This window comes from Hevea brasiliensis, chromosome 15 (genome assembly GCF_030052815.1).
Source record: "Hevea brasiliensis isolate MT/VB/25A 57/8 chromosome 15, ASM3005281v1, whole genome shotgun sequence".
Lineage (NCBI taxonomy): Eukaryota > Viridiplantae > Streptophyta > Magnoliopsida > Malpighiales > Euphorbiaceae > Hevea > Hevea brasiliensis.
The window spans coordinates 70,609,147-70,630,583 of NC_079507.1; the positions used below are offsets into that span (position 1 = coordinate 70,609,147).

General features: G+C 33.2%; 4 protein-coding genes across 9 annotated transcripts; 1 reads left to right on the plus strand and 3 right to left on the minus strand.

Annotated features, from left to right (window-relative positions):
* Positions 1-617: 617 nt before the first annotated feature.
* LOC110632195 (chaperonin CPN60-2, mitochondrial) lies at positions 618-5,500 on the minus strand. Its single transcript, XM_021780324.2, has 17 exons — positions 5,302-5,500; positions 4,971-4,995; positions 4,711-4,842; positions 4,194-4,353; positions 3,771-4,042; positions 3,264-3,368; positions 3,017-3,103; positions 2,813-2,902; positions 2,618-2,698; positions 2,466-2,534; positions 2,213-2,290; positions 2,030-2,125; positions 1,750-1,849; positions 1,568-1,671; positions 1,334-1,439; positions 1,155-1,233; positions 618-1,026 (listed from the first exon to the last, which is right to left on the minus strand). The coding sequence occupies exons 1-17, from the start codon at positions 5,337-5,339 to the stop codon at positions 924-926; spliced, it is 1,725 nt and encodes a 574-aa protein (XP_021636016.2). The 5' UTR covers positions 5,340-5,500; the 3' UTR covers positions 618-923.
* A 1,065-nt stretch (positions 5,501-6,565) lies between these two features.
* Positions 6,566-10,042, plus strand: LOC110632194 (NADH dehydrogenase [ubiquinone] 1 alpha subcomplex subunit 13-B). The gene is made up of 3 exons (XM_021780323.2): positions 6,566-6,959; positions 9,600-9,671; positions 9,766-10,042. The coding sequence occupies exons 1-3, from the start codon at positions 6,745-6,747 to the stop codon at positions 9,908-9,910; spliced, it is 432 nt and encodes a 143-aa protein (XP_021636015.2). The 5' UTR covers positions 6,566-6,744; the 3' UTR covers positions 9,911-10,042.
* Positions 10,043-12,152: 2,110 nt separating this feature from the next.
* LOC110632193 (heavy metal-associated isoprenylated plant protein 28) lies at positions 12,153-13,414 on the minus strand. The gene is made up of 3 exons (XM_021780322.2): positions 12,904-13,414; positions 12,739-12,814; positions 12,153-12,619 (listed from the first exon to the last, which is right to left on the minus strand). Exons 1-3 carry the CDS (start codon positions 12,907-12,909, stop codon positions 12,264-12,266), a joined length of 438 nt encoding a protein of 145 aa, XP_021636014.2. The 5' UTR covers positions 12,910-13,414; the 3' UTR covers positions 12,153-12,263.
* Positions 13,415-14,064: 650 nt separating this feature from the next.
* Positions 14,065-18,724, minus strand: LOC110632192 (uncharacterized). 6 transcript variants are annotated; one of them, XM_021780314.2, is made up of 5 exons: positions 18,177-18,724; positions 16,528-16,632; positions 16,336-16,392; positions 15,426-15,751; positions 14,065-14,424 (listed from the first exon to the last, which is right to left on the minus strand). In XM_021780314.2, exons 1-5 carry the CDS (start codon positions 18,543-18,545, stop codon positions 14,250-14,252), a joined length of 1,032 nt encoding a protein of 343 aa, XP_021636006.2. In that variant the 5' UTR covers positions 18,546-18,724; the 3' UTR covers positions 14,065-14,249. The 6 variants fall into 6 exon arrangements, with proteins under 6 accessions (XP_021636006.2, XP_021636009.2, XP_021636008.2 ...); XM_021780317.2 differs by having other exon boundaries at positions 14,065-14,417; positions 18,177-18,714; XM_021780316.2 differs by lacking the exon at positions 14,065-14,424 and adding an exon at positions 14,601-14,977 and having other exon boundaries at positions 18,177-18,714.
* Between the last annotated feature and the right edge of the window lie 2,713 nt (positions 18,725-21,437).

Consider the following 21,437-nt stretch of genomic DNA (forward strand, 5'->3'; position numbering starts at 1 on the left):
GAACCCTTCGCCGAGCAAAAGCTATGCCTTTCTTTAGCGCTTATTTGCCTAGAGAAGGTTGCGCTAAATCCCATAAGTTTCTAATATATATATATATATATATAAACATATTCTTCTCTCATCTCTTCTGGTAGAAAACTTACATGTCAACTTGTCCACAAGCTGCTATACAAGCAGCTGCAAACCAGAACATCGATTTTAGATTTGCTTGTTTCAGATCTGAGATAATTCAACAGCTAATTTTTGACGCTCTGGCACGGTGCGCATAGAATATTTTAGGGAAACCGTGCGCAAGCGAAGAAACGGTGCGCAGCACCATTTCGCTGGCAATATTCTTCCTTCCTAGTAGCTGGATAGAATATATTGATGTACATGAAACAATATAAACACAAACATTTTCCATGCAAAATCAGTTGGAGATTTCACTCTCATTTTCTCCTTCATTATTCTGCAAATGAGCTTTAACTTCCAATGGAAGTTTTGATTCCTTTTTGAATCAATTCATTGAAGTCCAGTTTGATTTCGATAGAGAGAATAATTTCAACCCAATTTAGGCCCCTAAAACTCATGTATGGTTATGATCTCAAGTTAGATGGAGCTAATTCCGAATCCAAACATAGATGCAAAAGATATCAATCAACTGAAGAACAACCTCCAGTACCAACCCACCCACCAACTGAAAAAGCGTTAACACTGTTTTATTCCAAGGGGATAAAAATGCGCCCTAGCAAACAAGAATTCAAGATGTCTTTATCTTGAATTATCCAATCCTCGGAACTACTACCTACACACCTCACTATGAATACATGGATGCCTTTGGACCTTCACAATAATGACTCGTTAAAGAAAAGGATGAAACCCAATATTCCATGTGGATTGGTAACTGTTCATGCCCAATTTGGATGAGTGCTTTATAAGGAACATCAATAATCCATGCCCATGCCAGGGGCCATTGCTGGAACATCCTTCTCATCTTTTGGAAGTTCAGATACAACAGCTTCTGTTGTTGTCATCAATGATGACACGCTGTAAGCAAAAGACGGCAGAGATTGCAAGTTGGTAAGCAAAAAAAAAGAACTGGTAATAGCAAGTGGTGAAAGAAAAGCAACAAACTGTGAAAACCAAAACTCTAATACAAAAGCTTCTATGATCACCTTGCCGCATCAACCAAAGCAGTTCTAATTACTTTCAATGGGTCAATAATCCCTGCTTTCACCATATCAACATACTCTCCTGGTAATGCAGCAATTACACAAATCAATTTAGCATCAAAATGGGTATAAAATCTAAACAAAAGCAAAAGGAATCACACGATCACAAAAGCATCACTGACCTTTGGCAGCATCATAACCAAGATCATGGTTCTCTTGCTCCAAAAGCTTACCAACAATAACAGCTCCCTCAACTCCAGCATTACTTGCTATTGTATGTACTGGAGTCTGCAATTAAGGGATGGGAAAAAATGAGCAAAGGATATACCATATTCAAATACCATGCGTTTTGGAAAATCCAAAGCTTTAGACATCATATAAGATTCATCTGATCATTGTTTCAAAATTGGACAAACCTTTAGAGCATTCTGAATGATCTGGACACCAATCTTCTGGTCAAAGTTGGCAGTCTGCAACTTATCCAACTCTTTTGAGGCATAAAGAAGAGCAACACCACCACCTGCAAAAGAAGAACGGTTAAAAATAACCTTTTTGAGTCTAAATTTTACCTTAACATGAGGGAAGTACAAAAGCTTACCAGCCACAATACCCTCTTCTACTGCTGCCTTTGTAGCATTTAAAGCATCTGTAACCCTATCTTTCTTCTCACCAACTTCAGCTTCACTAGCTCCTCCAATCTGCAATAAGCAAATCTCCACTAGCGTCACCCCAGCTTACTAAAAACCAATCCAATATCAGCAACTGACCCAGTCAGAAGATATAAGAACTCGGCCAGCACAAAAGCTGTCCCTTTTTTATTTTTTGTGAGCTGGCAGAAGAGCACAGGCTTTTAGCAATACATAAGAATGTAAGCAAACCTTGAGTACAGCAACACCTCCAGAAAGCTTTGCCAGTCTTTCTTGCAATTTCTCTTTGTCATAGTCAGAAGTGCTTAACTCTATTGCAGACCTTATCTGCAATCATAATAGTATTCGTTGGTCAGGCTTTAAATTTGCATGAAAGAATGTCTTGAACATGTCCAACAATGACAAAAAACCAACCTGTTCACATCTTTCCTCAATGGCCTTCTTGTCACCAGCACCATCAAGAATAACAGTATCATCCTTGGACACTGTAACCTATAAGGAAAAAATAACTATGCATCAAGATAAATAGCTCCGTATCAATAAGATTTGCAACCAAATCCTGTCCCATTTCACATTTTCAGTGCTTGCAGTACACTATCAGGTGTAAACAACATCATAGACACATGGCTAAGCTGCCACAATCTTAAAAATTAAACTTTGATCTTACCTTTTTGCAACTGCCAAGCATATCTATATCCACCTTATCAAGATTGAGGCCAAGTTCTTCCGTTATCACCTACAAAACAAATCAAAATCATAAAAGCCTTGCCATAAAATTTATAAACAAGTACTTCAATATATATGCAGCAGTAAACTTACCTGACCGCCTGTGAGAACAGCAAGATCCTGCAGCCCAGACTTCCTGTTCTCTCCAAAACCAGGAGCTTTTATGGCACACACCTAAAGCAAAACATAAATCACAATACACAAACATAAAACACTAACCCACAACTGAAGTCAACTGAAAACATGTGAAATTCATATAACGTATTATCTCCAATAATAAAATCAAACCTTAATTCCAGCGCGAAGTTTGTTTAGAATAAGGGTTGCTAATGCTTCACTTTCCACATCTTCAGAAACTATCAACAAGGGCCTTTGTCTCTGAGCAAAGACAAGAAACTTTTGTCAACTCATACCCAAATGTGAACATACCATTTAATAAACAATTCAAAATATGCTCCAATTCTGAATGCTTGACAAAAAGACAATGCTCACCTTCAAAGCCAACTCTAATACTTTCACCACAGCATTTATACTTGATATTTTCTTCTCATGGATCAGAATGAGAGGATCATCTAATTCCTGTAATGACGCAGACATGTCTAAAACTAAGTCTCAAGCAAATCAGTAAAATAAAACTAAATGACTAGAAGGAAAAGTTATTTTCACTTTTCAGTCATCTGTACAAAACAAAAATTTAAAGATACATGCTATCTTTGATTCAAAAGAAGTAAAGGCTTACACATTTTTGGTTTTTCTGGTTGGTTATGAAATAAGGGGATATGTAACCCCTGTCCAGCTTCATTCCCTCAACAACTTCCAACTCATTATATAAAGTCTTCCCATCCTGAAACAGTTTGGCATAAGTTAAGACCCAATTGAAGCATGAGAGACAAAGCAACCCAATCCCCTACTCCAACCCCAATCAAGAAGAAGGAGAATTTTTTTTGATAATTGATATCAACAACATTAACTAAGTTTTAATCTCAAACTAATTGGGGTTAGCCATATGGATCATTTTTTTGCCATTCAGCTCTATTAGAAATCAATTCCACATCAATATTCAAAACTTGTAAATATTTTGATACTACTTTATAATTGGTATCAAATCTAAAATAATTTACCAACTCTAATCCTGCGAATCTTGGTTAAAGTAAAAAAAAAAATAATAATAACAATAATAATAGTTTAATTTACTATATAAGGCAATTTGCAATGAATCATGATGAGTCAACATGGTTCAACTTACTTGGATTGTAATAACTCCCTCTTTGCCGACCTTCTCCATGGCCTTTGCAATTAACTCACCAATTTCTCTCTCTCCATTTGCAGATATTGTACCAACTTGTGCTATTTCTTCAGATGTGCTGATCATTCGTGCTCTGCTTTTCAAGTTGGTAACAACAGCATCAACAGCCATGCTGATGCCCCGTCTTAGGTCCATTGCATTCATCCCTGCTGCAACTGACTTGCATCCTTCCGCGAATATTGCTCGAGTAAGAACAGTGGCACAAGTAGTCCCTGCAGCCAGATAGAAGTGTCATTGCCATGACAAAGTAGTACCACCACAGACTTCATATGAGTCACAAGGAGCATAGAAAACAAGGGCCTACCACAATTTTCCAAGCCAGCAATCAAGGTAACATTTGGTAAAAATGTTTAGAAATCTTACCATCTCCTGCAACATCATTGGTGGCATTTGCAACCTGCTTCACAAGGCTAGCACCAACATTCTTGACTTTGTCCTTGAATTCAATGCTCTTTGCAACAGTCACGCCATCCTTTGTCACTTTGGGGGCACCAAAACTTTGTTCTATTACCACATTGCGCCCCTACAAACAATAAAACACCATTGGCAACTTTCATTAACTTATTAGATAACAATAGTAGTTTCCAAAGAGAACAAGTTTAAGAAATAACAACATACAGCCAGATTTATAATACTCAGTCAGTAAGGCACAACAAAAATGGCACTTATCTTCAATTCCATTTATTTGAAGTATACTTAAACAGAGTACTATTAATCTACTAAGATTCCATCAAACAGGCATGTATATAGTGCAGCAATAAAAGCCACAGATAGTGCAACAAAATAAAACATAAAATGAAAATAAGATATAGTTGTAACTAATGGCAACTTTAGCCATTAGTATCAGAAGGAATATGAAATGAGAGCCTAGATATTGTACCTTAGGACCCATGGTAACTTGCACAGCATCAGCAAGCGCTTCGACACCCTTAAGCATTAAAGCACGGGCTTCCACACCAAATTTGATGTCTTTGGCCGCATAGTTTCTACTCCAACTCAGTCTACTTCCAATCTACAAGAGCACAAAGACCCAAAAAGTGAAAAGGTTACTTTCACGATAAGAGAATAATCGCAGGAGCAGATCAAATAAGATAATGCATAATGTACAAGTCAGAAAGAAGTAAGACCACTAGAGCTGACCTGATGAGTGCTGTTCCTAGCGATTCTGTGAAAAAAAAAAAAAAACTATTTAACGTACGGAATGAGCAATAGCACAAATCACAAAATTGAGCATTGACCAGTTAAACGACATTTCAGAACTCAGGTAGCAAGCTTTAAGTTCAGTGATTTTATCTAGTTAGGATGGAAAATTAAAAGGGAATAAAACAACAGAAATCCGAGATCAGAAACTGTAAATTTCTTTTCTTTCGTCTTATGTTGCAGTGTTTTCTCGGGTACCAAACGGAAAATGGGAAAAGACTAAAACCCAGTTGACACGCAAGAAGAAAAGTAGAAGGGGAATAGAGAGTACCGAGCTCTAGATGCGATGCTAGAGGCGAAACGATACATGGTGTGCAAACTGCAGAGAAAGGAGAGTTCTTGGACTGGGAAATGAGGAAGGAGAGTGAATTAACAAAGCAGAGCGTGCCCGTACGAGTTTGTCAAGGGAGAATGTAGATGTAGCTGCTTTTCTAATGAAGAGGAAGGCTCTAGAAGCAGCCGCGGCAGCTAGGGTTTAGGGTTTTATAATTTTTTATTCTCAATTTTTATTTTGTTTTTATTCTTTTCTTAACCCTCCGACCCGGATTTTCCCGGGTGAGAGGTCTCTCAGTCTCGGATAGGTCCGCTGAGAAACTGCATACGCTTAGGCTCAGTAGAAACAAGGACAACGGTTATTTGAAGGTAAATTGCATCAGCCTAATTCATTTCGTTTAATTTTAATTTATTAAAATAAAATTTTTTAAATAAAACGAAAATTTTGTTCTATTTTATAAAATATTTCAGTAATTTACCATAATAAGTTTGTAAATTAAAAAAATAAAATTGTTCTTTTGTTTTATTTTTTTACTCTTTTTTATTTTTATTATTCAATTAATTAATAATAATTGTTATTAAAATTATTTTATTTTAATTACATTTATTAATAAAATTATTAATAATATATGATATTTGTTATTAATTAAAATTTATAAGAAAGTAAAAAAAATATAAATAATAATTAATATATTTATTTTTATAAATATTAATTTAGTGTTAATAAAAAAATATGAAAATTTTTTATTATAGGTTAAATCATTTTTTTAAAATTAAATTAAAGTTAATAAATTTTCTTTTGATGAATTAAAATTGAATGATTAACTCTTTATCTTTATTTAATAAAAACTACTTAATAATTAATTAATAATTATTTAATATTTTTCTTTTATATATAATTTTTTAAAATTATCTATAATTATTCGGATTCATATTTTATAATTTTCTTTCTTCAAATGTTAATATTTTATTTAACAAAAGTACTGTATAATTTTTTGGCATGAGAATTGTGATATTATTTAAAATAATTTAAAATTTTTATTAAATTATTTTATAATTAAATATTAAAATTAATTTTTAATTAAGATATTTAAAATTTTTAATTGTATTTATAACAATAATAACATCAAATAAAATTTTTTTAATTTGATAAATTAATAAATGATAAAAATGTTTTATTTTTCACAATGTTTGATAACCAATTAACAATGTTTCACAATAGTTTATTATAATATTATTTTTCCAAAATTAAGGCTTTGATACAGTAACGTCGGGGTGACTTGGCCAAACGCGTCCCCAGCAGATTCGGCCAGCACGTCCCTCACCCGAGCCGGATTTGAGTTTTTTCATCGTCGTTCTACTTCTCTAATCTTCACTTCACCTTGTTCCTGGAGACCCATCAATTTGAAACAGATTCACTACCACAGCGATACACACAAAGATGACGGAGGCTGTGATTAGGAAGAAGCCTGGGATGGCGAGCGTGAAGGACATGCCGATTCTCCAAGACGGCCCGCCTCCTGGTGGCTTCCCGCCAGTCCGGTACGCCCGTCGGATCCCCAACAAGGGACCCAGCGCCATGGCCATCTTCCTTGCTGCTTTTGGCGCTTTCTCCTATGGGATGTATCAAGTGGGTCAAGGCAACAAGATTCGCAGGTAGGAGCCGGACATTTTTATAACAGTACTATGTCATTGATTTTTTTTTTCTTTGTTGCTATTTTTAATAGCTTTTAGAATGTGGGTTCAGGTTGATTGTGAAATTAGCATTGGAAATGTGGTGAATTTTTGTTGTCATCACTGTTACTAGCATCATCAGATTGAAGATTATTAGGGTTTGGCATTTTGAAATAATCATCATCAACATTAATATCTCCATTTGGTTGTTAATTCCAGTTTATTTTGTTATTTTCCTTTTCAGTATTCTGAATAGTTTTGGCGTCTGGGTTTTGTTTCGTCGTTTACTCAACACTACAAGTGTGACTTATTGTGGTGTTTAGGGGATATTTTCTTTATCTCATGAGACTTAAAATTTGTTTCTTGTTTTAATTGCGGTTGACTTGGCATTTGGGTCATAGACTTGTAACTTTTTTTTGGTTGATGCATGATAAGGATATAGTTATAGTTGCTATTTGAACTGAGAACTAGAAGTTTTGATAGCCTGATAAGTATTATCGAATTGTTAAGTTTTGTGAGATTTAGTTGATATTCGATTATAGGAATAGGAATGGTGTTTGGTTTCTGAATTTTATTTATGTTTGAAACGGGCACTAGAAATGCTGGGATTCTTTTGGGCATTTATCTGCACAGAGACACACGTGAGCGACTAATAATGAGTTTCTGAAGGTTCATTTGTATGGTTTTCATTGAAGAATTGATATTGGTGATGGTTTTGCTTTAACAATTTGAAGTTATCCAAATACAGATGGTTTTTGCTGAAATGTACGATTTTATGTTTTCGAACACAGCTAGTACATACTCAGAATAAATATTATCTTGGGACAAGTAAATATTAACTCAAATTAATTTCTGTGAATGTCAGTGACATGAAATGAAAGACTTTAACCCTGATGAGAATTTTTTATGGATAAACTGATGACTTATATGTGAGTAAATTGTTTTGTTTCTTGGACTTTAAAATGTCGGGGAGAAGTTTTAGGATATTTAGTTGCTTATGTGCTAGGGCTGGTCTGGTGATCATGATTCGAAAGATAAAGAGAATGAAGTTCATAAATAAGTTCAGCTTTGTAATGTTCTGTATTCATTGTTGGCTTGGAGGCTCTAACATGTGGAGATATGCAGCAGAGTATATTTTATGTGAGCAATATGGAGATTTTTATGGAAACCAGATTTAAAAAAAAGAAAGCGTTTGCTTTTGAGGGAGATTTTTGTATATCCTTTCAGCACTCTCTATTTGAGAAACTATGCAAGTGAGTCTTTACTAGAGTTCTTTCTTGGTATTATTACTATCATTTTTCATGACTTGGCTCTTCATCTTCAGAATAGGTAACATAATCACTTTATTTGGAGGGTATAGTGTGTTGTTTGATGGGAATGAAATAAAAGGTGAAACTAGATTTGTAGAGGAAATAATTTTTGGGATTTATTGATTTTGAGAGTTAATAGATTGGCCTGTGTGTGCTTTTAAGGTGACAGGTTAAAGTCTTTATTTTAGCAAAATTATGTATACTGGGTGGTTTGATTGTTTCAAAATGCTTTGAAGTTGTTGCTTTTGTTGTATTAGCTTGATTATTTTTTAGGAGTTACTAACATTGAAGGTGCTGCTACTAGTTCTTTTCGAAGTAACATTTGATTCTCTAATTGTGAATATTCCTTTTCTTGTCGTGGGTTATAATTTTATTACAAATTTATGTGGGTTTTTCAAGAAACATTTTTTACTTGGTGATAATTTATATGCATATTTATTTCAAAAATAGCATATTAGGAGTGAAGATATAGAGAAGATAATGGATGGGTGATTTTGGTTAAATGTAGGAGTGGCTTGATAGCTGATAATTTGTAGTCCATGGTTCCATTGTGTACATGGATGTTTCAATGGCCAACAAAGGCTAAAGGAATTTTATTCGTTCAACCTTGTTGACATGATTGTTTGTGTTTAGTGAGTGATCACATGCTGTAGCATTGTAGCATTTGAATGATCACCTAAGCTAGCCTTAGCAATTTCTGCTTCCGTGATGACACCAAGCAAGTATTGAGATGGTGAAGCTTTTATCTCTTCTTATGCTGTTAAAGAATTGGTTCTTGTATTGTGCAATTAAAATAAAAAGGACTTTTGCCCACTGAATGATGTAATTCAGACACAGTTGAGATTTAATCAAGAATTAATGCTTGTATTTTTCTGGTTCAAAGATGATTTGTTGGCAATCTTGATCTTGTTCTTTAGGTGATTGTGCTGAAATATTTTCTTGCCTTGTTAATTCCAAAATTTGAATGTGACCATGGGGCTCAGGGATACATATACTTCAATGTGTATTTTTTTTTTATCAATTTGATGTGAGTGGATATGAGATATTGGCAATAGAGGCTGGATTATTTGTCTACTTGGATAGTTGTGGTAATCTCTTATGAGAAACTATGGCAGTCTTCTGCTTAAGCCCTATCCAGCTAAAAGACACTCTTAGGATTAAATTTGTAGCTTTAGGGAAGAGTTGTTTTGGGTTATGGCCGACTGGTTAAAGAGCAAGTTCTGATAATGCGGGCATACCGCTCAAGCTTTGGCCTGCTTGTGTGAGAACATCATAAACTATAATTTTTTAATTGATTATTTTCATGCTGCAGGGCACTCAAGGAAGAGAAATACGCTGCTCGCAGAGCAATATTACCTGTACTTCAAGCTGAAGAAGATGAAAGGTAGTGGCTCTTTTCCCACTGCCATAACTGATGTACTCTTCCAGTTTGTGTATTGAAGTTTTCCTGTTGCCTACTTTTTTTTTTTTTTCTGTAGATTTGTCAAAGAGTGGAAGAAGTATCTGGAGTACGAGGCAGAAGTAATGAAGGACGTACCTGGTTGGAAAGTTGGTGAGAATGTCTATAATTCTGGGAAATGGATGCCCCCAGCAACTGGTGAGCTGAGGCCAGATGTCTGGTGACACAATGGTGTCAGTGTGCATGTTTAATTGTCAAGACTCGAGACATTGTGATTCTCCTCATCCAAGTTTCTTTTGTCACTTGGTGTTGTTTCTTTTTTCATGAAATAAAAAATTTAGCTGATAATCGCGTCATATGCACTGAAAATACTACCAACAGAAATTGTTTTATTTTCTTTCGTTACCATATTCCCATCATTGTCTGAAAATTTTAAAGATAAAAGATGTCTTCTTTGGCAGTAGATGCATCTTGGATGTTGCTATTGAGGCTAGGCTTCTAATGATTCCTGTGATAGGTTGTGGGAAAATTGCGTTGTACCGTGGTTCCTTGTGGATGTTGAAACTTTCTGATCGTCTTCTGATAATTTGTTTTTGAGCATTTGTCAACTTGAGAATTGTGAAAGCCAAATCTGGTGGGGTTTGGGGTAGCGAGTCAATCTGATGGATATGAATTACCCTACTTGATTAAAGAAGCCTCGGACGTTAAATGCTAGGCTTCCATCCTAGTGACTCAGTGATTGCGTATTTGAAGTACAGAGATTGCAGTGTAAGGACTGCAACCTTGAGGTAAGGTTCCAAGTTTTCAGATGGTCACCACTGTATATGGTTGGTCTTATGTGTTTATGCTCGGATACTTGGAGCTGAGATTTTTTCAGATCCTAATAATGTAGTTATTCAAACAGAATTTATAAGACGAGCATATTCATTTTATTTTGGGTAATAAAGCCAATATCATCAACAATTAGATGACTCTTATGTTAATCAAGGCCAATCATGTGTTTTCTGCCAAGTATAATTATCATCAGAAAGATAAAATCCAGTCCGTGCAGCTAACCAGTGGCAATTTCCGCTTTTTTCACATTCCAAACCATCGTCATTGGCCCTAAAAACATCAAAGCTTGTATCCTTTTGACCCCATTTCATGCGACAGAAAAACAGAGTTGTTCTCGACCAATTGATTCTGAACTCCCAATGAAAATTTTGTCCAAGCTTCAACTCATGGGTACCAAGATCATCATCTTTAGATTGGCAGTGTATGATCAACAAATCCTTGGAATTTAGGCCATTGATGACATAAACATGGTAATGCAAGCGGAAACCAGCAATATTTTTTTCTGCCAGTGCTATTGTGCAAGATATGCAAAGCGTCAAGAAAATAAGTAAATGACAAGTTTGGCTGCCAATAGGGCTCATGGTGATCAAATGATTTGGGTCTAATGTTTGCTCCTGCTTGGTTTCTCCCTTTTCAATCCAGAGATATGCGCCTTGCTCTTTGTGAGACTACAGATACCCAAATCTGTGAAGGTCCATGCAGGGTACGCAAATATTTAATTCAGGATTTAGCAACATTAATGTATCCTTGCCAGCACAAGGAAAAACTAGAAATGATCTATCATCATGGACCCATTGCATAAATTTTGTATCTTGAATTTGCAGTGGACTTCAGACAAAAATTTTGAATATAACTAAATAAAAAAAAAATAAAAAAAGCCATTAGACTTGTTTATTTATTTATTCACCATTACATTAACTGGGCCACTAATTAACACCAACTAGAGATGAATGGTTACGTTTTTCTTCTTAATTTAATATATTATAACTAGAATTCGATTTTGACCAGTCATAATGTTTATAAGCATTGTCACTGCTATAGAAGAAACCATCTTCTCTGACAAACCAGAGGCATTTGACAGCATCAGCACTTCTTGCACCCTCACCTTCAACATTAAAAGCATGAAATCTTGATTCCATATCTGAATACTTCATCATCCGGCAGAAGTAGAGAGTTAATTCACCTAAAAATGCCAATGGTGAACATGGTCTGTCTTCGGATTGGCAGCAATATGTAAGAACCCGACCCATTACTCATGCACCTCGTGCTTGTCTCTTGCATATATCCCAGTAGACAATATAGCCAGGGTAATGGCAAAAGAAGGAAGAAACTTGAGCACAGGATGGTTCATGTTGGCTAAATTGGATCATGTAATCTAATGTATAAATACCAGCGTCATCTTGTAAGCCAGAATCCTAGCAGCCCCTTCCACTTTACGAAAGAAGATCTTTTGGATTTGTACTTCGAGAGCACTTGGCATTTGTGTACATTGACAATGTTCATGTTAATTGCTCATAAGTGAATGGTCAAATCTCCATTTGGCTTTAGTTAGATGTTAAAAAGACGCACACATATCCACCTGGATATGAAAGCAACAGCAACGGTGGATATTTTATGGATAATAACATGTACTTCGTAGAAAACTCTTTGGCATTACACATTTTCAGTTATACCCATGTAGGAGTAACTAAAGAAGTGTTTTTACATTATTTTATTGAAATATATTTAGTATAAAATTAAAGATCACATAATTGAACAACCGTGAGGGTTTTCATCGCTGAAAGCTGCACCAGTCTGGTGGCCAAAGATGGAGGATTGTACAGGATGACGATAATGCCTATGATCACTGCTATCATATCCATGCTTATAATAGTTGTAAGAAGAGGAAGGCTGAGGGGCATAGTAGGTCAAGGGACCATTAACCTGGTGTTGATCATAGTAGTGAGTGGCATAGCTATGATGCTCTGGATTATAGGGTAATTGCCATAGCTCTGCCCTTCTTCCTGTCTTTCTAACTGTTTTAAGCACTTTTTTCTGGTCAGCCCATCCGGTGACCGTCACCTTCTGCAACCCCATATCGACATCAACATCATCTACTCCTGAGAGAAAGTAATTAATCTTAATTATTAGATACGCTTTCTTTCAGTGATTATCTAGTAAAAAAGAAAAACAAAAATCAAGAATCACGTGTTAAGAAATGGCCATGCATGCTTTATACCTTTTAGTTTCTGTAGAGCATTTTTAACCTTGCTCTCGCAGCCAGCGCAATCCATATGTACCCTCATCTCTATGATCTGAAAAACACAAAGAAATGAGTTGAATTAAAAGCAGGCTATTGTACAAAATCATAATCAGATGAGGCAAGAGAAGGCAAGATTATTACTGTCATTTTTCTTTATGAAAGAATTTGGAGAAAACTCAGAAGAAGCTTATATTTTGATATTGAAAAAGAAGTTTGTACACAAATACCAGTGCTGTTGATCTATATATAATTAAACGTCGTACCCTCATCACTTGACCTTTAAGATAGTTTAATTTTCTATTATTTTCAACAAAGCTAAAGCTAATACCTTTTCCTTCAAACTGGCCTGCATGTGGCAGGCAGGGTTGGACATTGAAAGAAAAGATTAATCAAATATAAATTAAAGGAGGGTTTACATTTACAGGAAATAGAATAATTATAAGGGGACAATGACTTTGTGCACAAAACATTCATTGATGTTTAATATTGCGATTGATTAGCACAGAGTTAATAATGGAGCATTAGAACCGGTGACACACAACTGCACATGATGCCGGCTCCAGCGGATCATGTGTACTTTTTTTTTTTTTTTATATACAACGGAAAGAAATCATGCATATATAATATCATTGCTTAGAAAATAAGATGAAAAGGAAGAAAGATTTTTTTTTATTAGAAGATGAAATTATTATTTTTCTTTTTTCAATCAATAGATTGATGCCACGTATATATTTGTTCAAAGAATTTGATGGACGGATTTCTTTTTAATAAATTGTTCCAAAATTTAATGCTTTAATATATCATGTGAATGCTAAGGATCAGGTATTGTTTAAACTAACTATAATGAGATTATAATTAAACAAAAATAAATGTCATTTATTCAGTTAAAATATAATTACTTTTTCAAATTAAAATAGGATTATATTTGCAGAGGAAGACTTTTTTTTTTTAACTTAATTTGTGGTATTAGAATTTTTAATATTGTAAAAAAAATTAAGAAATTCTTTCCTTAATAAATTCATCTCTTTCATATTTTTTTTAAATATATTATTACATTAATAATAGATATATAATAAAATTAATATATATATATATAATTCAATTTACAAACTAATAAATAAATAAATTCATGAGTCTAAATGAAATAAATAGTTTCAAATAAATGAACTTAAAAATTAATCTAAAACTTGAACTCACTAAGTCGATTTTATTATAGGGAGCAGTGAATTCATTTACACACCTAAACACATAATAAGCTATTTAATGTGGAAAATTCTTCCTTTTCTGTAATATTTTCTCATATTAATATGAATATGCGTAAACTTTATTAGATCATGCTTCCACGAAGAATTTATTTACATTATAACTCAGTATTTTCACGACTTCTTAAAATAAAAATAAACGAAAAGTACAAATCTAACCCCTGTGATTTTACCACACCAAAATTCTTAGGTCAAGGCAAAGGACGAGATTGGATCGCATTATTATCATCGCAAGAGGCAACCGAGGACCAACCATAGGCCCTCGTCCAAGTAGAGCTGTTGCCAAAATAGACAGCGACTTTCGTGACTTTCCAGATGCACTGTCCAAGTCATAAGAATCTTTGCTAAGAACGAAAGCAACGTTGCTCCGTCGCTGGGAATGTGCAAATCTCCCTGCCAACTAACAACATATAGATCGCATTTTTACGATAATCACAGAGAAACTCCAATGGAACAGATCCCATAGATGGATTACGGGTAAAATTAACTATATTGTGATGGGAAGTACCAAAATTAACTATATTATTTTCTGAAATTGCTCGAGTCCTTAAAATGTGAAATTATGTATATAAAAAATAAATACACACATAACATTATCATTAAATATTAATAAGTCGAGATGAAGTACATAAAAAATTAATACTTAAAATTCTAAAATTGTATTATTATTCAATAAGAAGCAACATTAACTATCTAGAGCTGTATTATTTTCCTGTTCATTCTTTGAACTAACTTTGGAACACTGACTAAAAAGTCAAGCTTCGATCCCACCATCCCAACCATACTTGCTCTTTAGTCCAAATAGATACCAACCTCAGTCACTTCCATACCCACACCTCCAATCTCTACCATTTGTGGCCTGATCAATCGCTATGAATTGCTTGTGCTTCTATAGACAAGTTTAACGCTTTTCAACAAGTGTGAACAATAATCCAAGCAAGGGGATTAGCGAGCTACACAACAACGATCCTAATAACACGAGATATAAGGAAGGACTCTCCCAAACAGTAAGCGCTTCCAAAGTAGCATAAATAATGGGATGTTTATCTACCACTTTAACAAAATTTATCCAATACATGAAAAAAAAATATTCATAATCAATCAAACTACTATTCCATAGCTGAAACCAATATGCATAAGTTCAAGGATAAAAGACAGTAGAACAAACACCACAAGCGCATTTACGTGCAAAACACAAACCTAACATTTTATCGATTGATAAGTTTATTTGTTTTGTAAAGCATGCACAAGTTACAGACCTTGAGCATGATTAGTTATAACTACATCCTCTACAAAGATATACACAAGAACAAGTGCACAATCCCCCATTACTTCATACATGTGAGGAGCACAGAGAACATCCTAAACTGAGAAATATACATGTAGAAGAAAGATACTTACATAACCAAAAAGAGTGGCCCAGTCCCCCCTTCCTTTGACGCATCAGGAATACTGGAGTAGCAGAAGAGGTGATTGGACATTTCCCAGCTCCAGTCCTGTTTCCTAGACACAGACATTCTGGGCCATCGGTTTATCCTAACATAGTGCTCCCTGATTGTCCCGTCACCAACAAAACTAGTTACAACTGAAAAACAGCATTCATGACCACCCCATACCCTATCACCAGGATCAGCAGTTTGGCTTCCATCTTGATGAAAGTAGCGGTGCATGGGAGGGCCAGTGCCTTTCCAATAGGGATCAAGATTTCTCCAATATTCCGGAGCCAACTAAGGGCATGTTGATATATGTCAGACATTCATGAGCAAAGAATTGCAGTTGGACTTGAGCAAACTATAAACCAAAACTTGAAGAAGGTATGATCCATAAGTTGGAGATGGATGGGTATTAGTCTACGCACCAATGGTAATATAACATGGGATGTTATTGGAATTATTATAGATAGTACAGAGGGAAGATAAAGAGTTCCAACTGAGGGAAAACCTTGAGTAACTAAGGTATATCAAAGCCATGGATGTAAAGAAGTGCATTGATGAAAATTGCAAATTAACCAAGAAAATAAACATGTCTAGGATCACAAATAGACAAGCATAATTGAATTATTTTTAATATAGACAAAGATGCATACTAAAATTCTTGACCTCTTCCTTAAAATTTTAAAGAATATCATTGCAAAGGCTACACAAGATTATAATCAACAAAAGAGATAGGATTGTGATATTAACAGATTCCATTGTCATGCATGCTTCAAATTAGTGGAATCATCACTGCACTGGATGACAGACTTTATTAACAAGTTGTGTCAGGTATGCTTCTTTCATAATAATTATGTACTCTATATAGAAGAACATACCTTTGTAAAATGGAATTCCCAAACATGATCACACAGATCATCCCTCATGATACGAGTCTGGCATAAAAGATAAACAAAACAATCACTTTTGTTAATTCTATGTTAATGAGCTTTCTGCATATGCACAGAGTGCATGTTGAGAAATAGGAGAGGATAAAGGGAAGAAAGGGGTATAGACTAATCATTACTCACTCGTTTGCCATCGATAACAGATAATGAATAAGCAGCCAACTTGGATATTCCCCGGACCTGTGACAAGCGCGGAATGTGTGCTTTTCCAAGCCACAATTCCTCACACTAAAAAAATATATTGCTAACTTAGACTTGAAGTTTCAAATAATGAAGGCATCATGATAAAAAGCAAAAAGGATCATAGAGCAGCAAATTCTGAGGAAGCTTCTTAAATGCAAGAATTAATTTCTTTTTTTTTTTTGGATCAGAGCTTTACACAAAAAAAAAAAAAAAAGAAAAAAAAGAGCTTGGTTTGGCAGTTCAAACCTTTTCTTTTGCTAAAAAGGTTTCCCATGAATGCATACTAAAAAGGCTTAAAGCAATCACAAAATCCATCTGAAAAATGAGTTCACTGGACTCGCCTACAATTCATTGGATGTTATAGCATTTTCAAACCGGTTAAACTCTGTCTTAGAGGCTTCGTCATAGTTTTCAACTTTCTTTTTATGTTTCTTACCCCCACCCGAAGGGGAAGGGGGAGGGGGAAAGGATGAGGTATGGCAACACTGCCTACATTGGAGCACTATGAAAAGAGAGACTGAGAGAAAGAAAAATAAGGAAAAAATAAAAAATTAGGCACAGCTTCATGCTATATTCTTCTCAACTCAGGTTGTCTCTCCACTTTCTAGAGCCTTCAATCTGTATATTATCATCAGAGCACCTTTCTAGCCCTTGGCAGTTTGCACTCAGGTAAATCAGTGAAATTCTTGTTTCTTATCAGAAAAAGAAATTAGAAGTGCTGCAATGTCGCTATAAGGAAAAGAAAGGTAACACTTATATTGACCATAGACATCAATCAACAAAATCACTATCAAGCTATATGACACTTTCTGTGATAGATATCATCTAGATCATCCGCAGCATAAACATACATTTAAAAAGCCCATAAAATTTATCTTCATGTAGAGTGAAGTCAATCTTAAGTCTCGAAGATATGGTTCAAAATGGAAAAGAGCTAGCGCAAAGCATAAGGTAGGTATTGCAATATTATTAGCTAAATTACCGAAACAACATGGTTAAGACTGAATTAAGACCAGATGACCCAAATGTTTAACCTCAAAGCACTACGAATCCAGAGTTTGAAGACTTGATCACACTTGAATCAAGTGAATTTAGCACCTGCTTTTATGCTAATTTTGTTTTAAAGACAACAGCCATAGATGTGTTTAACAGTATGAAGAACTTTTTACTGAACATTTCAGATGTTATTGTATTATCCAACTCCATAAAAAGTTTTTTTCAGGGAACCATATCAAGTCATTTCCATATATTATTAGGAAGCAAAATTCAAAGAAAACGAATTGCAAGTACTGAAATTTATTAAAAAGCTCTCATTTTTCATGTGTAAACATTATTAAATTAGATGCATTCTGTATATAAACTTTAAAATTAGATTCAACGAAATTATGAGATGATAACTATGTTTATATGGAAATTCAACTCCAAAGCCAAATCCCAAATACGCAACAGAAATATCAAAACCCCATATATGCAATTAATCAAACACTAAAACAATTAAGACCAATTTCTCAAACCAAAAAAAAAAAAAAATTAAGACCAAAAAGAAAAAAAAAAAAAAAGACTCAGTAACAAACAGGTACCAAACCAACCTTAGAGCTCCATAGACGATCGCTAGAAGCAACGCGATGCCACCCGCGAGAGACAAGGAGAGATAGTGCCACGCTGCGTGCGTCGAGATTGCTGAGAATCTTCATCATCAAGTCCCAACCAAGGACCTCCAGAGGGTCTTGTCGAAGAGAATCTCCATTAGCGTTCTCTTCATCAGCCGCTTCATATCCATCCAGTTCAACTCTCTTACTTCTCTTCCTCTTCCTGTTCGACCCTTTCCTCTCCTCAGGCAGCGATTCTCCTCCACCAAAATGGAAAGCGTTAGGGCGGCGAGGAGACGATAAAGTGGTGTCGTCGAGCTCTTCCATGTCATTGGTTTCATTCATTCCTTGGGACCTGGTCCGAGCCATTGAAGGTAAAAAGGAGAAAAACAGTGAAGAGGGGATGAACTGAAATCACGTGCGCATAGGGGAAAGGACAACATCATTTTTCCCCTTTTCTTTAATAGAGTTTTGTCGTTTTGTGGGAGATGGATTATCGTTCACATACAGTGCACGGGATCATTTTTGGAAGCCTACGGGTACGGATCCAGGAAGCGCCAACTAGAGATGTGGCAGACTCGCAGCTTTGCCTTTGGTATCTTTAAGGCAAAGGAAAATGGGTGCATGTAATTATTTTGATTAATTGTACTTTCTAGTCCCTTGTTAATTTTGCAAAACCAGTCTCAAGGTTGGTCCCGTAACGACGACGTTTTACTAAGATTATCTCAAAATTTACATCCGAAAATTAATGTTTGTTTTGCAGAATTTTCACATTTTTCCGTGTTTGTGGCATTTAAAAAAATTGTTAACAAGAAAATATTTTATTGATTTTATAAATTATGAAAAATATCATTCACTTTTTTAACAGATGAAATTATTTTTTAAATTTTATATTTTATTAAAATATGTAAAATATTATATATATATATATATTATTAATTCAAAAAAATATAATAAAATTAATTATATATTTTTTATATTTTTAAAAATATACTATTTAGACGCTCTATTTTAATGAAATTAATTAATTAACTCTAAACCCACCCCCCTCCCCCCAATTTTTCTTAATTCTATTTTGCATCCACACTCTTCCTCTCCACGTTAAGAGATAATTCAATACAATTATTTTTTAATAGAGAAAATATAAAAATTATATCTAAAGAATTAAATAAAAATATTTAAACAATTAAAAAAAATATAAACTTAGGTTTATCTCCACATAGCAAATTTTTATTTTTATTCAATAATATATTTTTTAAAATAATATATTTTTTAAAATATATGTATCAACTAATCAGAGTCACAAAAATATATAGACTAAATAGTAATTTGATTGGTATTTAAAAACCATTAACTAACCGAAAATAATTTGACGGATGGGTTAAAGAGTTTAACGAAAATAAAATACAATGACAAAATAATATATTTTTTTAAAATAAACAAATTAAGTATTTAGTTTTATTTAAATACAGAAATTAAATAATAATTTTCTTATTAATTTAACATTATAATTAATAATAAAAAATATTTTTATGAAAAATATTTTTTTAAAAAAATTATACATATGTTATCATATGCAAAACAAATGAGTTCAACACAAAAAATAATTATAATTTGAGAAAAAAAAAAGCCACTTTCAAAAATCTATTATAATTTTGAAGAAACAGTTCTATAATTTTAAGAAAATAAATTTTGATTACTAAGGAGATGGAAAAATAAAATTAAAGAATTGATATTTAAATTTAAAACTTAAGAAAATATTAATTCAAAAATATTGTGATTATTCACTATTCAATTTTTTTTAATTCTTAAAATTTAATTCAGTAATTAAATATTTTCTTTGTCAAAAAATATATTTTTTTCTATTAATATTAAGTGAAAAAAATAATATTACATTTATAATTAAATTAAATTTATTTATTTCTCTTCTACTTCCTTTTTTTTGTGTATTTTAAACAAAAAAAGTTTGCATAGAAAAAAAAAGTAATTGTATTATATGTTGTGTATAATATTAAAAGAAAAAAAAAAAGCATGTATTTGAAGGTAAGAAAAAAATATAAAGATTAAATATTTTTTTTATATGGCAAAATGAAAATTTTTAAAAATTTGAAAAAATAAAACTTATTTTAATTGTTGAAATATATTACATCTGACTATTTTTATCCGCCGAGTTTTGCATCATGATGATTAAGGAAACAATTAAATATTTTTTTTTACAGTAATCAATTAAATTACTTTTTATTTTACATAACTATTCATGATACAAATATTTATTATATTTAATAGATATAAATGGTAAAATTAAAAAAATAATAACTTTTAATTTTATAAATGTGATGAATAATTTAAAATAAAAAAATTAAATACAATAAATAAAAATGAAAGAATAAAGTATATTGCTTCTGTATTATTTTAAGAGTCAATAAATTAAAGTTAATGTAACTTTGTTTACCTTTTCAGTGATTTTCAATCTATCTTAATAGCTATTTGGCATTTTTTAGTAAAAATATTATTTTATATATTATTAAAAAATTAATTTAAAAAAATTATTTTATTATTTTAATATTTTAATGAATAAAATTTATTAAATTTAATTTTAAATTACTTTTTAATATACTATAATTAATATATTTAAAAACTAATTTTTTTAATAATAATTTTAATAATAATATCAGAGACTTAATCATTATTATGTACTCATTGTATTTTGACCTGCGAAGACAAGACAACGTGATGAGGAGACGCCACCACCGGAGCCACTTCAATTGTTCAAGGGTCCAATTACAAGAGCAAGGATAAGGAAGTTGCAAAGCTTGGTTAATAGACTTTAGAGGCGCCAAGAAAATCAGATTGAGCTTGGGTTTAGGCATTTGGAGGACAAATAGATAAGCTTCATACAATTAGACCTTGGAGGCTAGCCTCTAGAATATTCTATTTTTGTTTCTTTATGCCATGTAGGAGATTAGTTATTTGTAACTCATATAAATACTTGTTTTCTATATCAAATAGAGATAGCTAAGATTAAATGTTGAGAGAGTATTGATTTTCGGCCATCGCGGTCAATTATAAGAGCTTTATGATTTATTTCTTGTTTCTTGAATAGAATTTGGACTTAAGAAAATTGACCACTTGCTTATTTTATCTTTATAATCAATGTGCTCTAGCCTAGCTACTATTGTGTCTTGATTAGTTATCAATTCTGCCTTGTTTGTTGTTAAAAGATCTAATTTCATTTTTAGATATTATGTCTCTAATATGAAT

Excerpts from the sequence above, each read along its gene's own strand:
- LOC110632193 (XM_021780322.2), bottom strand. Across the intron at positions 12,620-12,738 it reads TGCTCTACAGAAACTAAAAG|GAGTAGATGATGTTGATGTC; the intron begins GTATAAAGCATG and ends ACTTTCTCTCAG.
- LOC110632192 (XM_021780314.2), bottom strand. The coding sequence starts at position 18,545 with ATGGCTCGGACCAGGTCCCAAGGAATGAATGAAACCAATGACATGGAA. Across the intron at positions 15,752-16,335 it reads GGGAATTCCATTTTACAAAG|TTGGCTCCGGAATATTGGAG; the intron begins GTATGTTCTTCT and ends ACATGCCCTTAG. Across the intron at positions 14,425-15,425 it reads GGGCCACTCTTTTTGGTTAT|TTGGCAGGGAGATTTGCACA; the intron begins GTAAGTATCTTT and ends ATATGTTGTTAG.
- LOC110632195 (XM_021780324.2), bottom strand. The coding sequence starts at position 5,339 with ATGTATCGTTTCGCCTCTAGCATCGCATCTAGAGCTCG. Across the intron at positions 3,104-3,263 it reads ACCAGAAAAACCAAAAATGT|GAATTAGATGATCCTCTCAT; the intron begins GTAAGCCTTTAC and ends GCGTCATTACAG. Across the intron at positions 1,234-1,333 it reads TGGTTATGATGCTGCCAAAG|GAGAGTATGTTGATATGGTG; the intron begins GTCAGTGATGCT and ends CTGCATTACCAG.
- LOC110632194 (XM_021780323.2), top strand. The coding sequence starts at position 6,745 with ATGACGGAGGCTGTGATTAGGAAGAAGCCTGGGATGGCGAGCGTGAAG. Across the intron at positions 6,960-9,599 it reads CAAGGCAACAAGATTCGCAG|GGCACTCAAGGAAGAGAAAT; the intron begins GTAGGAGCCGGA and ends TTCATGCTGCAG. Across the intron at positions 9,672-9,765 it reads CAAGCTGAAGAAGATGAAAG|ATTTGTCAAAGAGTGGAAGA; the intron begins GTAGTGGCTCTT and ends TTTTTTCTGTAG.